The 16,051-nt window shown below is 36.1% G+C and overlaps 1 protein-coding gene across 1 annotated transcript; it reads left to right on the top strand.

Moving 5' to 3' along the window:
* The first annotated feature begins 4,409 nt into the window (after window positions 1–4,409).
* LOC113058733 (transmembrane protease serine 13-like) lies at window positions 4,410–16,004 on the top strand. The gene is made up of 13 exons (XM_026226906.1): window positions 4,410–4,592; window positions 8,343–8,517; window positions 9,312–9,419; window positions 9,521–9,688; window positions 12,036–12,168; window positions 12,460–12,555; window positions 12,654–12,697; window positions 12,911–13,073; window positions 13,660–13,823; window positions 14,023–14,121; window positions 14,690–14,832; window positions 15,320–15,475; window positions 15,599–16,004. Exons 1-13 carry the CDS (start codon window positions 4,575–4,577, stop codon window positions 15,611–15,613), a joined length of 1,482 nt encoding a protein of 493 aa, XP_026082691.1. The 5' UTR covers window positions 4,410–4,574; the 3' UTR covers window positions 15,614–16,004.
* The last annotated feature ends 47 nt before the right edge of the window (window positions 16,005–16,051 follow it).

Here is a 16,051-nt window from a genome sequence, read left to right on the forward strand (position 1 = left end):
TGGTAATAATTTAAAATAAGTTTTTCCTATTTTAAAACGTAATTATTTATGTGATGGCAAATTTCAAACTTCTGTTCACCTTTTCATTATTTAATTAACACTTGTTTTATTGAGCTAAATTGTTGTGTGCGAAATGTTTGTATTATTAAAGGGGGGGGGTAAAATGCTATTTCATGCATACTGAGTTTTTTACACTGTTAAAGAGTTGGATTCCCATGCTAAACATGGACAAAGTTTCAAAAATTAAGTTGTACATTTGAAGGAGTATTTTTGTTCCAAAAAAAACTCTTCCGGTTTGTCACAAGTTTCGGAAAGTTTTTTTCGAGTATGGCTCTGTGTGACGTTAGATGGAGCGGAATTTCCTTATATGGGTCCTAAGTCACTTCTGCCGGAAGAGTGCGCGCTCCCGTATAGCAGAGCACTGAGAGAGGCTGTGCACAGACAATCACTGATCAGAGCGAGAGCGTCGCGAAAAGTCACAAAAGAAGTGTGTTTTTGGTTGCCAGGGCAAGACAACCCTGCACAGATTACCAAAAGAGAAACAGCATTAAGGGACCAGTGGATGGAGTTTATTTTAACAGAGCATCAACGGAGTTGTGCAAGTGTTTTTGTTCGTTCCCTGCATTTCGGATTGCACATCGTTTATTTCTTAAGGATAATGCAGTCCCAACGAAAAAGGGTCACGATCGTGTGTTGGAACCACAGGCGGTGAGTAAAACTGCTTCAAATATCTCTGTGTTGTTAACTTGGCTATCAGCGCGTAAGCACATCAAGTAAACAACATGCGATGTTGTCATCAAACTGCACTTTCCACATGTACAGCTTAAAAAAAAAAAAAACGACAAAGTGGAACTTAGTCATTTTCCAAAACCGCTAAGCAAATATATACAGTTTCAGTACATACCACATAGAGACGCTTTTGCTGATGCTGCTCTTGTTAAATTTCAGCCTCTGGATCTGTGTCACAGCTTCCAAACGCTCTCAACGCAAAAGCCTACTGGCGCTCGTGATTCTTTAGCTCCGCCCACACGTCACGCCTCTAGGCGCTCGTGTTTTTCCGGGAAAAATCGGTACAGACTACCTTTCTCTTATAAATATAATAAAAATAAAGACTTTTTGGAGTTATGAAGGATGCAGTACTACTCTATAGGTACTCAAGATTAATAGGATATTGAGTGAAAACGAGCATTTCACCCCCCCTTTAAACTGTTATAATTTTAGACCGTTTGGACAGTTTGGAACTATGCGTGTGAAACCAACAAAACCACAAGTATATAAAAAAAAAACACAAATATAAAAAGTAATAAGTACCACTAATATCATGCAGTATATATATATATATATATATATATATATATATATATATATATATATATATATATATATATATATATGTGTATATATGTAACCCTTTTCGTCTGTGTGCTCCCCCAAATGGCTCTGCGTTATGTTTGGGTTATGACTGAATGAGGAGGACACAAAGATCGTTGTCTTCACAGCGGTGAAGCTTATTTATTGGGCTCTTTATCTGCAACAGCCACTTTTCACAAGGAAAATAGAACTGTTAGTTACTAATATCAAAACTAAAAATGCATATCAAATCATAAAACAAAACAATATAGTTTTAGCTGCCCTTATTTTAAACCTTAAATCAGGGGGGTTCTCAAAGACTGGTAAAATAACTTTCCACATATGACAATTAATGTTGAATGCCACATGCATCCCAAATACAAAGAATAAAACCCAAAATACTTAGATAAACGTTAAACACAATACAATATAAATAAAAATGTACCACACCACATGGAAGGTACAATCCATTAAATTATATCAGTAATACAAAACCATCTTTCACAAATAAGTGCACATATATGTTAGTTAACATCTTTAACAGCAATATATGTCTTCAACTAACATGGATGGTCAATATAATTAAAGAAATATAATGGATGTAACAGAGAACAGTGAAAACCACCTTTTCACAAGGAAAATAGAACTAAATTAAACAACAGCTCCACCCATGTGAAGAAGGGCTCACTCACACAATGAAATACTCATAAAACACAGCTCCCAAGCTGATAATATATATATAATCAGCTTGGGAGCTGTGTTTATTATATATATATATATATATATATATATATATATATATATATATATATATATATATATATATATATATATATATATATATAATCAGCTTGGGAGCTGTGTTTTATGAGTATTTCATTGTGTGAGTGAGCCCTTCTTCACATGGGAGGAGCTGTTGTTTAATTATAATTTTTTTTTTTTTTTTTTTTCTGCTTTAAAGCCTTACTGCTTGTTTAAATGTTGAATTTGTGTGCTTTTCTATGGCGTGCCGTCCGGTCCAAAAATTAGGCTACTGATTTGTCGCGGGAATTCACCGTACAGTTGCCAGTAGCCACTGAGTTTACCACTGACAGGCCGGCGGTGCATCAGTATACACACACCCACCTCACGCAGCTAACCGACTCACTTTCCTCAGCGAACTCACTTTCCTCAAGAGGGTCTGGCTGCAGACATATGGGCGAGTGGAGCTCCACTCAAGAGCGGAAATACGTCACCTCCACTAGGGACGCCGCCGCCATGTTGGACCGGGCCACACTTTCCGTAGAATTACGTCGCCTCCACTAATGACGCGGCCGCCATGTTGGTCCGGGTAACACTTTACGTAGAATTACGTCGCCTCCATGGGGGCGAGTGGAGCCAGCCAGACCCTTCTCACTTTCCTCAGTGAACGACTCACGCAGCGAACGACTCACTTTCGTCACGCAGCTAACCGACTCACTTTCCCCACGCAGCTAACCGACTCACTTTCCTCACGCAGCTAACCGACTCACTTTCCTCAGCGAATGACTCGCGCAGCGAAGGACTCACTTTCCTCACGCAGCCGGAGACTCACTTTGCGCAGCCGGAGACCCACTTTCCGCAGCCGGAGACCCGGCTCACGCAGCGAACCGACTCACTTTCCTCAGCGAACGACTCACTTTCCTCAAGCAGCGAACGATAAAAAAGCACGCCATACTTTTCTGACGTGCGGTTTTTCTGAACACACTCAAAGCGCGTGTGACAGTCCACATGAAAAAGCTCATCACACTGTGCCTGATTACTGAATTAAGTTATGTTTTGTTCTAATACTGTCAAAACACACAAGGTTTATGTATAGACTCAGTTGCATATGTCTAAAATGAAAGTAAACATACTGCAAGAAACAGATGCATGTCTGTATATTGGATGAGTGAAGATCTTAAAGAGACAGGCCACATGCATGAATTAAAGGGATAGTTCACCCTAAAATGTCATTTCTGTCATTTATCCACTCACATATTGTCCCAAACCTATATTAACTTCGTTCTTGTGCAGAACACAAAATAAGATATTTTAAAGAATTTCTGTAACCAAACAGTTGCTGGTTAACATTGACTTTGATAGTGATAGTAGAGGGAAAACAATACTGTGGAAGTCTCTGTGAACCAGCAACTGTTTGGTTTTCTACCTTCTTCAAAATAGTGTTTATGTTTACCAGAAGAAGGGTACTCATTCAGGTTTAAAACAACTTTTGAGTGAGTGTGTAGGTATACAAAATAATACACTATTTTAATTTTTGGTTGAATTATTATTTTAAAGTTAATAAAACACCAAACACACAGAGAAAAAAAAAATCACTCAATACTCTTGACTGAAAAAGTTTAATACACTTGTTTTAATAGTAATCAGTGTATATAGTGTTTTATTTATATTTTTGGTTAATTAACTTTTTTTAATACTCCTGATAAATACATCTATTGTATCTGACAATAAAACATTTTATTTGTATAATATCTGTATTTGTAATGAATATCTTTGATTCTCACAAAGATAAAATGATAACAACGATTTTTATCTTCACCCATGCACTTTGGCCTAAATATCTGCCATAATTTTTCATATTTTGTTACCTTAATAGGCTTTATAATAGGGTAATTAATTTGGCTGTGATGCTCAAACAGCTTGCAAAATAGAAAAACCAACATGCCAAACCATAAAAAAACAGAAAACCATTACCGACTTGTGGCCTGTAGTTGAATGATGAAAGGTTGCAATGATTAAAGTTTAATATCTTTTGACAATCTCTCAAAAAATCAAACAAATTTTAGTCTAACTAGTCCATATTTATCCAACAGAACTATGTTTATCTCAAAGCAACTGTTTGTACACATAGTGTGGAGAGAACACAGCATTACAGATTTAATTACTTTGCAACAAGGAAGTTATTTTGATGCGAGACTTTTTTCACTTATTTATTCCTGTGAACCATGAGGGAGGTTGAGTTTAGAGCATCCAGGGCTCGAGTATCGTGAAACTGGTTGGGCAGGTAGATATGACACTGGAATTCCTCCATTGAGACTAAAAGAGGGAGGATAAGAGGGCAGTCCTTACTATGTCTTGAAAAGCAGGTCAGAGATAGAAAAGAGGGTCTCACTTTTCCTTTGGGACTGTAGAGACAGGTTGAAATCCCACCCATCCTAATATATAAACACTTTGGAACTAACCAGTGCTCACTCCTGTGTCTAATGGCAGACAATGACACGGTAAGACAGAATCACAGATATTTGGCTGCAGAGAGAACACTTTTAGACCTGTGTTTTTTATTGTATTTTTATTTCTTATGTATGTGTGGCCTGTTAAATGTTTATATCATGTGGTCTATTTTTGTGGTCTTTTAATATAAATGCATTTGTATGGGTCTGGCTTGCATGTACTGAAGTGGTCTCAAGCACTCAAGAAATACTTCAGCTGTTTTTTTTTAGAAATGTTTTTGGTTTTACTTTGTTAAAACAATTAATAACAAATGACACCTGTCAAGTAATTGAAATACTTAAGTGTACTTAACCTCGTGATTTTAAATAGTTAATCCGTTAATAAATTACTAATAAGTAATACTCCATTATACAAAAAAACAAAAAAAAAAAAACTTTTTAAACTTTTTTAACATGCATAAAATGTTTCACTTGTGGTGTTAAGGGCATGTGTTATCTAGCAAATAATTTCCAATTCCATTAATAATAATGCATATATTTATATATTATATAATAGTAACACTTTTCAATTAGGCTCCATTTGTTAACATTAGTTAACTATATAATATTCGTTTTTATATATAATTGAATATTGTTTTATCAATATTTGATTAAAATCAAACGCTGTATCTGTTAAGAGTATTTAATGGACCTAAGAAATCTAACAATGAGTTATAATTATAGTATTAAATTTATATAAAAATATGGCAATAACCTACTGCTCACATATAGTGAGCAGTAATAAAACTTACTATGAAAAATAAAATAAAATTTATACAAAATAAAACTTACTATGAAAAGTTTTTAGATAATGCATTAAAAGTTTATATTTAATTTGTTATCCACTGCTACAGCTACTCAGCTGCCAATTGCTGTATATAATTGCTAGTCTCTCTTTTGTATAATGGTGAATTTTTTTACAAACCAGTTCCTCCACACTGAAATGAACACATTGTCGTTCTCTAATCCAGCTTCAAACACAACAACAGGAACCCTAAACCACACTTCATTTCTCAAACCCTAGGTCATTAAAGGTGTTTAGCCTGATAATGGTTAATCTCAGCTGCCTTTGTTCTCACTGTTTTAAAGCCCACTGAATCTTAAGAATGGGTTTAAAGGAATCGGGTATGTTGAGGTAGCTAAATAACACTCTCATCATCCAAAATGTCAGACAGAAACCCACTATTCATTCTGGACTGAAAGTTGTCCAGTGTTCAGTATGGTTTTGGTATGTCGGTATAAAACTGACTTATCATTCCAGACAGTTTACCAATTAAGTAGGTTTAATAATAAATAATACATTAATTATTAATATACTTTCTAACACTTTTCAATATGACTGATTCATAATTGAAAAAATGGCACTGCACCAAAAATGTAACTGGTCTGATTTGGGTGAATAATCAGTTTGAATAAGCTAACCAAAGTATTGGGTAGGCAGTAATCAAAAACCAGATTCCTGGTCTAGCTTTATTGTGTATTGTGATACTTGAAGAGGGGTAGCTATGGTGTATTAAAGTGTAATTTAATACAATTTAAAAGCCAGAAACACGACCCACCTTTCAAATCAAATCGACAGAGAAAGAGGCCATTGAAATTTGAGTGAGGTAGTGTGGCCTTCAAAATACATCAGTCATAAAACACAACTCAATACTAAATATGTGATAGCATTTGGTTCAACTACATAGCTTCTGAAGGTGTAGGCCTACAGTGCGTAACATGGACCCTTCCAAAAGATTAACCATGCCACAAAGTAACCATGGTTTTCAGAGACATGCCGATGCTTCCAAGTAGGCAAAGTATTCGATTTGATTCTCGAGTTCAGCTCATTGACTTACTGTCGGTCGCAACAATGAAAGGCTCACTAGAGGGAATGTATAGTATAATACTTTAGACTAGACCACTTTTATTTGCATAAATTTTTAAGGAATAATCAGAAATGCTCCTTTTGTGCTCCACAAAAGAAAGAAAGTCATACAGATTTGGAATGACATGACAATAACCCCTGTATACTTTTACTCGACTATTCATGTAACTATAAATACTTTCTCTCGTAAAGATGAACTAACATGATCTATATAAGGAGCAAAATGCATTTACTACACATATTTTAGAATCGAGATATTTCATGATACCCCCCCTCCCCATCATTCACTTGTGTCCCCACAAAATTATGAAGTGCATGACGCCCCTGATTTGATCTTAGTTACCAAATTGTTTATGTAGGTTACAACACTTTGTCAGAGGCAATCTGCCAACCTTTCCTCAAGACAAAGTCTTTCCCAGAAAATAGTGCCCTCCATAAAAAATTTAAGAAAACCTGGTCACATCTGTTCGTCTTGATTATAGATTGTATAGTCTTAGCCAATGCAATGAGAGGGGTGAAATAAACAAGACAAGGAAATGAAGCAAGTTTCCAAGCTGCATGTCTATTACAAAAGGCATTTTAGGGGAAGTATCAAAGATGGATTGTTTGTAAGCAGTCAATAACCGCGTTTCCACTGGTGAGCTTAAACCGGGCGTGCTAGTGCGTGCAAGGGCCAGTCGCGTTTCCAATGCCACTTCCAGGGCTTGATCGTGCCTCGTCGGGGCTTCCTCGGGGCCAATGGCCCGATGGAAACCTTGGGCCAAAGTGGGCCAGCTGGGGCTAGAGGAGTGGTTATGAACAAAGGCGGGGTTTCTCCGCGTCTAGAGAGCGTCAGCGCGGATCATTTCAGATAGATAACAGCTATAACACCAGCATTAAAGACTTTTTTTAAATAAGTTGAGCTCAAAACTCACTTTCAGTCAGCAGGAGTCTTTGCAATAACTTGATCTGATGTGGATTATAATCACCATACAAGACAGTTAAAACAAACAAAATATTTATAAACGATGCAAAAGACTGTGCACGCTAAACATTAACATTACCATAGTAAACATGACCTCTTGTAGAAATCAGATGTCAGCTTCTTATTCTCTATCACAATCGTGTAATTATTTAGTAACTTATATTATCTATCATAAGTCTCGTCTCCAGAGTTTAGCTCCACGTTTTCATGTTTTATGTTTGGGAGCTTTTATAAAAAATAGAAATATTATCATTCTTTCTAAATGTGACGTATACAGGCTACTGTGACTACAAATAAACAGAAACAGACTCGACTGAATAAGCAGGATATTTTCATAAGCATTACAAATAAAAAAAGTTCAACAAGTACAAATATTACAGGAGTAATTTCTGATTTATTTGAATGTCACTTGCCGCTCTTTATTTAACTGTGACATATACTTGTAATTTAATATCGAAAATTTTTCCGCACCTTATCGTTTTATTTAATTTTTCCAGTGCACTTTCTGTTTACATAGATCTATTTCCGACCCGTAAATCCATTTGAGAAGACGTTTCACTAACTATACATTAACATTTGGGAAGAAATACAAATCACAACTTAATTTCATGGCAACAGATTTTTTTTTTTTTTCTTTTTTTTTTTAGATTTTTCAAACCATTCTAAAGGGTACGGTGTAAAACCAACCAAGTAGACCAGAAACACAAGTATAATGACATATTTGTAATGGTATTTGACTAGAATGAAGTCGTAACATTTAAAATATTTAGGACAAGGTTCACAATCAGATTCTAAGAGCAAGTGTTGTGTGACACCGCTTGTGTTTTAAATTGATAATGCTTTACCATGAACTTGTCAAACCACACCAGTCATAACAAAGGTGATGGAAATGTATTATCATTTATGAAAACTTTCACTTTTTCTTTTGTAGACGGACCCCCCTCCACCATACTACTCTGGAGCAGTGGACCCACAGACGCCTCCAATGACTTACGAGGAGATGATTATTCAGGACAGATATGGGGTCACACAGAAACCTGTGCCTTACTATGTTCCAAAGGATCCAGATCATGTAGCAGCCGTCATCGTCACACAGCGTGTTGTTGGTATGTACTGAATCTCTTCAGTCACTCCAGTTTGGTGCTACTGTAAAAAAAAATAAAAATAAAACAACAACAACAACAAAACTCTTTACGTAAGATATACTTGCTAACTGAAGCTAATATTATATATATATATACAACCCGATCTCACAGCAATTCATACATTTTTCACAAGGTGGCTTCTTTGTACGCATTCGTACGAACACACTCGTACAAATTCATACGATTGTTGCCAAATTGTACGTATTTTACCAGTTGCACAATTCGTATGAATTTGTACGAATGACCTACACCTAACCCCACCCCTAAACCTAACCGTCACTGGGGTTTAGACAAATAGTGTAAAATCGTACGAGTGAGATTGTACAAATTCGTCCGAATAAGCCATCTCGTAAAATACGTACGAATTGGCTGTGAGATAGCGTTGATATATATATATATATATATATATATATATATATATATATATATATATATATATATATATATTACAAATTGTTCATAATAAAAGCAGAGAGAGCTAATAACCAATCACCAGGATTGTTTTTTTTTTTTTTTTTTTTTTTTTTTTTTTTTACTTTTTTACTTCAATCCCCCCTCAAACAAAAAACAAAACAAAAAAAAAAAAAACACCTGAAACCATGGTCGGGGTTGACAGTTCATATTTGTCTTTATAAACTGCACTGTTTTGAAATGACCAGTCCTTGACATGCCTACATTTACAGTGCTGCATATTTTGGATTGTAAATGTGGGAGATTAGTTGAGTTTGATGGCTTATTTGTTCTTATTCCTGTAGCTCCTCCTAAGAGCCAGAAGTCTTCTGGATGCAGTGCTAAGTGTTGGGTTGGATGGATAGGTGCACTGGTGGTGTTTGCTTTAATTGGACTGGCCATCTGGCTTGGAGGTAAGGGAAGAGATGTATCTGTAATGACAAGACACACCATTAATGCTAATCTAAATCCCTCTCTTCCTCTTTCTCTTTACTGCTCTCGTGTATGTGGATAGTGCATTATGCATCCGAGTTGTATTATGAGAGTGTTTGTAAGGGAAACGATTGCAATGCACAAGGACAGCATGAGATGGATGATGGCCTGATTGTTACCTGCTCCAACTCCTCCATACAGTGCGACGGCATCCAAGACTGTCAAAAGGCCGTCGATGAGACAAACTGTGGTGAGAACACTTTCTACACCAAAGAGGCTGACAGTCAGATGCAATTGAATCTTTCAGGACACAACACAGAAAGATTAGTGGTAGAGTTTCTAAGATAATACTTTCCCAGACAGCAAGCAGTTTCAGCCCAGAACCGATTTCACGCGGGCCAGGTGTGGGCCGGATCTGGGCCAACGCTATTTTGCTGTCTGGGTTGGATTTAAAGTGAAACTACATGCACTGCTCTGCAATAAGCATGTACAGTACACAGTAAGTCCTCAATTTACTGTGTTATGGCAAATGTTGTTGACAGTTCCACTGCAGACTACACTGCAAAAAAAAAAAAAAAAAAAATATATATATATATATATATATATATATATATATATATATATATACAGTATTGTTCAAAATAATAGCAGTACAATGTGACTAACCAGAATAATCAAGGTTTTTCGTATATTTTTTTATTGCTACGTGGCAAACAAGTTACCAGTAGGTTCAGTAGATTCTCAGAAAACAAACAAGACCCAGCATTCATGATATGCACGCTCTTAAGGCTGTGCAATTGGGCAATTAGTTGAATTAGTTGAAAGGGGTGTGTTCAAAAAAATAGCAGTGTGGCATTCAATCACTGAGGTCATCAATTTTGTGAAGAAACAGGTGTGAATCAGGTGGCCCCTATTTAAGGATGAAGCCAACACTTGTTGAACATGCATTTGAAAGCTGAGGAAAATGGGTCGTTCAAGACATTGTTCAGAAGAACAGCGTACTTTGATTAAAAAGTTGATTAGAGAGGGGAAAACCTATAAAGAGGTGCAAAAAATGATAGGCTGTTCAGCTAAAATGATCTCCAATGCCTTAAAATGGAGAGCAAAACCAGAGAGACGTGGAAGAAAACGGAAGACAACCATCAAAATGGATAGAAGAATAACCAGAATGGCAAAGGCTCAGCCAATGATCACCTCCAGGATGATCAAAGACAGTCTGGAGTTACCTGTAAGTACTGTGACAGTTAGAAGAAGTCTGTGTGAAGCTAATCTATTTTCAAGAATCCCCCGCAAAGTCCCTCTGTTAAAAAAAAGGCATGTGCAGAAGAGGTTACAATTTGCCAAAGAACACATCAACTGGCCTAAAGAGAAATGGAGGAACATTTTGTGGACTGATGAGAGTAAAATTGTTCTTTTTGGGTCCAAGGGCCACAGGCAGTTTGTGAGACGACCCCCAAACTCTGAATTCAAGCCCCAGTACACAGTGAAGACAGTGAAGCATGGAGGTGCAAGCATCATGATATGGGCATGTTTCTCCTACTATGGTGTTGGGCCTATTTATCGCATACCAGGGATCATGGATCAGTTTGCATATGTTAAAATACTTGAAGAGGTCATGTTGCCCTATGCTGAAGAGGACATGCCCTTGAAATGGTTGTTTCAACAAGACAATGACCCAAAACACACTAGTAAACGGGCAAAGTCTTGGTTCCAAACCAACAAAATTAATGTTATGGAGTGGCCAGCCCAATCTCCAGACCTTAATCCAATTGAGAACTTGTGGGGTGATATCAAAAATGCTGTTTCTGAAGCAAAACCAAGAAATGTGAATGAATTGTGGAATGTTGTTAAAGAATCATGGAGTGGAATAACAGCTGAGAGGTGCCACAAGTTGGTTGACTCCATGCCACACAGATGTCAAGCAGTTTTAAAAAACTGTGGTCATACAACTAAATATTAGTTTAGTGATTCACAGGATTGCTAAATCCCAGAAAAAAAAAATGTTTGTACAAAATAGTTTTGAGTTTGTACAGTCAAAGGTAGACACTGCTATTTTTTTGAACACACCCCTTTCAACTAATTGCCCAATTGCACAGCCTTAAGAGCGTGCATATCATGAATGCTGGGTCTTGTTTGTTTTCTGACAATCTACTGAACCTACTGGTAACTTGTTTGCCACGTAGCAATAAAAAATATACTAAAAACCTTGATTATTCTGGTTAGTCACATTGTACTGCTATTATTTTGAACAATACTGTATATATATATATATATATATATATATATATATATATATATATATATATATATATATATATATATATATAACATCTGATAAATTTACTTTTGGATATTTAGAAACAAAATTGTATAACATAATAAGATTTGGGAAATGTATCTTGAATTAACTGTAAATTGTTGAATACAATAATGATAATAATAATGAAAATCTGAGAAAACACGCAAGTCTTGCAATATTTTTGTTCAGAAATTCAGGTGTTTTTTTTTTTTTTTTTTTTTTTTTTTTTTTTTGTATAACAAGACAAAAATCCTAATTAAGGACATTTAATTCCATTGTTCCTCTCCACTATCCCCAGTGAGATTCGGTGAAGGTGGAGTGTTGCAGGTCAGAACATTTTCTGTTAAGGATGGTGGATTCCTTCCAGTGTGTAATCAGGGATTGGATAAGAGTTATGCTGACCAGATCTGTGAACAACTGGGCTTTAGAAGGTACACATATCTATCCACCACTAACAAGAATACTTAATAAAAATGAAAATTCAGCCATCATTAACTCACCCTCATGTCTTTCCAAACCCATACAACTTCCCTTATTTAGAGGGAAATTTTTGAAGAATGCATGGCATTCTGTTTTAAATAAAGGTCATACAGTTTTGGAACTACATTAGAGTAAATTAAAAGATATGTTTTTTTTTCTGGGTGAACTAACACCTTAATGCATCAATGTATCTGTCCCAACAACCACTATTTTAACTGATGCCTCGGGTTTCTGTCCATTAGGTCTTATGCATCAAATCCAGTTGATAGCAAGACATCCGTAGCCCTTACGGTAGGACCTAGATCAGCCAAACTTATACAGGGTCTGGTCAATGTCAGGTATGACTACATTATAAATCAGAGCAAATGTTTGGTTTTGTCAAGACAACAGTCCTCTCAATGGTACATAATGTCTTCTGTGATTTTTGTCTGTTCAGTTCGGGCTGTCAGGGTGGAAAAGCAGTCTCACTTGAATGCACAGGTAGAAATACATCTATTTTTATTAAACCACCAGTCATATTTAATCTTAGTTTATGTTTAATGACTGTGATGCATAACTGAATGTTACATGTCATACATCAGCGTACACCTTTGTTAACTATATACTGATATATTGTGAGACATTGCGTGGATGAGTAATGGATGATTCATACAATATTGAATTATGCAATTAAGAGGTTTTCTTTTCCTTCAGACTGTGGCAAGCCGCAGAGTGCCTCCAGGATCATAGGGGGCAGTGCCTCTCAGCTTGGCCAGTGGCCTTGGCAGGTTAGCCTGCATTACAGCGGAAGTCATGTTTGTGGTGGAACACTCGTCTCTCCAGACTTTGTTGTGTCAGCCGCCCATTGCTTCAAAGGGTTGGTATTCACTCATTCACTCAGCTAGTGATGGAAGAAACTAAGTTGCAAATGTTTTCATGACAGTGAAATCTATTAAATGAAATTAGTAAGGTAAACGTATGTATTGGTCCAGATCAATGGGATCTAGCACAGGCACATCAGTATTTTAAACCTTTTCGAAACCAAGGTGCAAAACAGCATGACAAAATGAAGCTTTGTCAAATCACATGACAAGTTTGTTACAAGCTAGTTCTTTACAAGCTCCTAATGTCTGACTCAAAAAAAAACATTTGCCAATTTTCATGAAGCAGTATTTCTAAAGCGCCCCTCACTACATTCAGCACAAATTTATGGTCATTTGTATTCATTTGGAAGAGACTTAAAGCAATTAATTTATTAAAAGTATATGCACATACTTTGGAGAACACTGCTGTTGCTAATTTATGTTCTATGACTTTAGCAACAGGAACTAAAATGTTCATTACCAAATGTTTATTATGTATAGCTGCTTTGATTTTCAGCAAGTATTCAGAAGTATTTTTCTCTCTCTTGTTTTCCATTGTAACATATATTGAAATAACCATTCTTTTTTTTCTGATCACAGCTCAATGAAGAATTCTGTTAACTGGCGTGTCTATGCTGGTATTATTTCCCAGAGTGCCCTTCAGACCCCCTACCTTCTGAAGAAGATTATAGTGAATGAGAACTATAGCAACAATGATAATGATGTTGCCTTGCTGAAACTCAGCAGTCCTGTGACCTTCTCCAGTGAGTTGGGTTTACTTGATGAAATAGTTCACCCTAAAATCAAAAAAAATATATATTCAGAGTGTTTCTTTTTTTTTCTTTTTTCTACAGTAAAACCATTTAGAAACCATGAAAGTTACATATATTGTTTATGATACTGTATATGACTCATTTCCTTTATTCCAAATAATCTACAGTAACATTTCTCTTCTCAATCCAGGCACTGTGATGCCAGTTTGCTTTCCTACATTTGACCAAATATTTTCAGGTGAATCAGATTGCTGGACATCTGGCTTTGGGACAACACAAGAGGGAGCAGGTAAAGAACCAATTAAAATGAGAATTCATGACAATGGAAGAGGAAAGGAAATAGGACAGAGAGCAACACCATGTATGATCATAATTGACCAAAACGGGACAATGTTATGGAGAAAATAAACGTACAAAATTTAGTGATTCACAAAAAGCATGCCAGAAATAAAATGAAATAGAAATTAATGCATGCAAGACAATGACAACATTAAGGTATCTCTTGCATGTGATGTTTTTTCTCTGACAACAAGTCTCAACACAAAAAAAAATATAATGTATTAATGTAAATTTAATAACATAGTACATTACACTAATTATTTAAATTGCAAAATACTGAGACACACATCAGAGTGTGATGAGTAGACCAGACGAAAACTAAACAGGCAGGAACTAATATACACAGGATAATTAACTGTACTCAGCTGGAACATAATCTAAACAATCAAACTAAACTAAGAAAGGAACAGGAAGGACCAAATAAGGGCACAGAGAGGGAAACACACAAGACACAACTGACAGTCTTCTTTGAAGTTTTAGCTGACTTTTGACTGTGAGCATTTCCTTTGCTCTCATAGACCATGCCTCTACAAGCCTCATGGAAGTGAAAGTGAATATCATCGACACGCATCTGTGTAACAGCAATGGCGTATACGGTGGGGCCATCACCAAAAATATGATGTGTGCTGGTGATATTAATGGGGGCCGCGATTCCTGTCAGGTGGGTCTTCCTCATCTACTAGAACACAACTGACCTCAGGCCACTACGTACATTTTTTACTCTCAAAATCTAGTCCATTGTTTCTCTGTCTCATTACATTTGTTTATTCTGATTGGGACAAATGCTGCATGCTGTTTGGTTCACATTCACTTATTTAAGAAGTACTTTATATAAATATTATAATGGGACAATATTGTTTTTTTTTCCCTACTAATTATTAAGAATATATATATATATATATATATATATATATATATATATATATATATATATATATATATATATATATATATATATATATATATATACAGTATATATATATATATATATATATATATATATATATATATATATATATATATATATATATCATGTGGTGCTACAAACCAAATCATGGGGTTCAACTGATGAGTTAAACATGTTTGTTCACAATGATCTGAAGTCTATGTTCCATTTGCTTTCTCTCTGTCCTTGTCGTTGCTTTCAGGGGGACAGTGGAGGTCCGCTGGTGTGCAAGGGAGGTAATAACCGCTGGTATCTGGCTGGAATTACGAGTTGGGGAGCAGGATGTGGACGAAGACAAAAACCAGGAGTATATAGCAGAGTGACCAGCCTTCTGCCCTGGATCTACAGCAAGATGCAGGTAAGCTGGACAACATGATCCAACATATTCCACATCTCACTGATTCATAATACTGTTATTTTACCATCTATGTACTATATACTTATTGCTTTCTCTTAACCTGTTTACGTCATGTCATCTTAGCAAGAGAAGCCCTGATGGCTCTCTTCTGTATGAGGTGCCCATTGCTGAAGACTTAAATAACGACAGTGGACAAAGGACAAAAGATGTAGGACAGAGCAATGCACTTTGAGATGGGACAATGTTGCAATATTGTACACAACTGGACAAAGGAAAACAGACTTTCAGAAATAAAATAATAAAACAACGCAACCTGGGAAAGCAGAGCTGCAGGCTTTGAGGACCCTGTGGTCCCCTTCTGTCGCTGTGCTTTTCTCAATTATTTTATTAGCATTTATACTGCATTTTCAGTACACGCTGCTGAATCTGAGCCTTTGTTGCCTCTTTAACTTGGTATCCTTTCACTGATTCTACAAAAAAAAAAAAAAAATAATAATAATAATAATACACACACACACACACACACACACACACAGATATATATATATATATATCACTGATTCTTGAGAGTTGGGA

Source organism: Carassius auratus, chromosome 40 (genome assembly GCF_003368295.1).
Source record: "Carassius auratus strain Wakin chromosome 40, ASM336829v1, whole genome shotgun sequence".
NCBI classification, from domain to species: domain Eukaryota; kingdom Metazoa; phylum Chordata; class Actinopteri; order Cypriniformes; family Cyprinidae; genus Carassius; species Carassius auratus.

Coding starts and splice junctions, on each gene's coding strand:
- LOC113058733 (XM_026226906.1), top strand. Junction 9,689..12,035: donor CGTCGATGAGACAAACTGTG/GTGAGAACACTT, acceptor CACTATCCCCAG/TGAGATTCGGTGAAGGTGGA. Junction 14,833..15,319: donor GGGGCCGCGATTCCTGTCAG/GTGGGTCTTCCT, acceptor CGTTGCTTTCAG/GGGGACAGTGGAGGTCCGCT.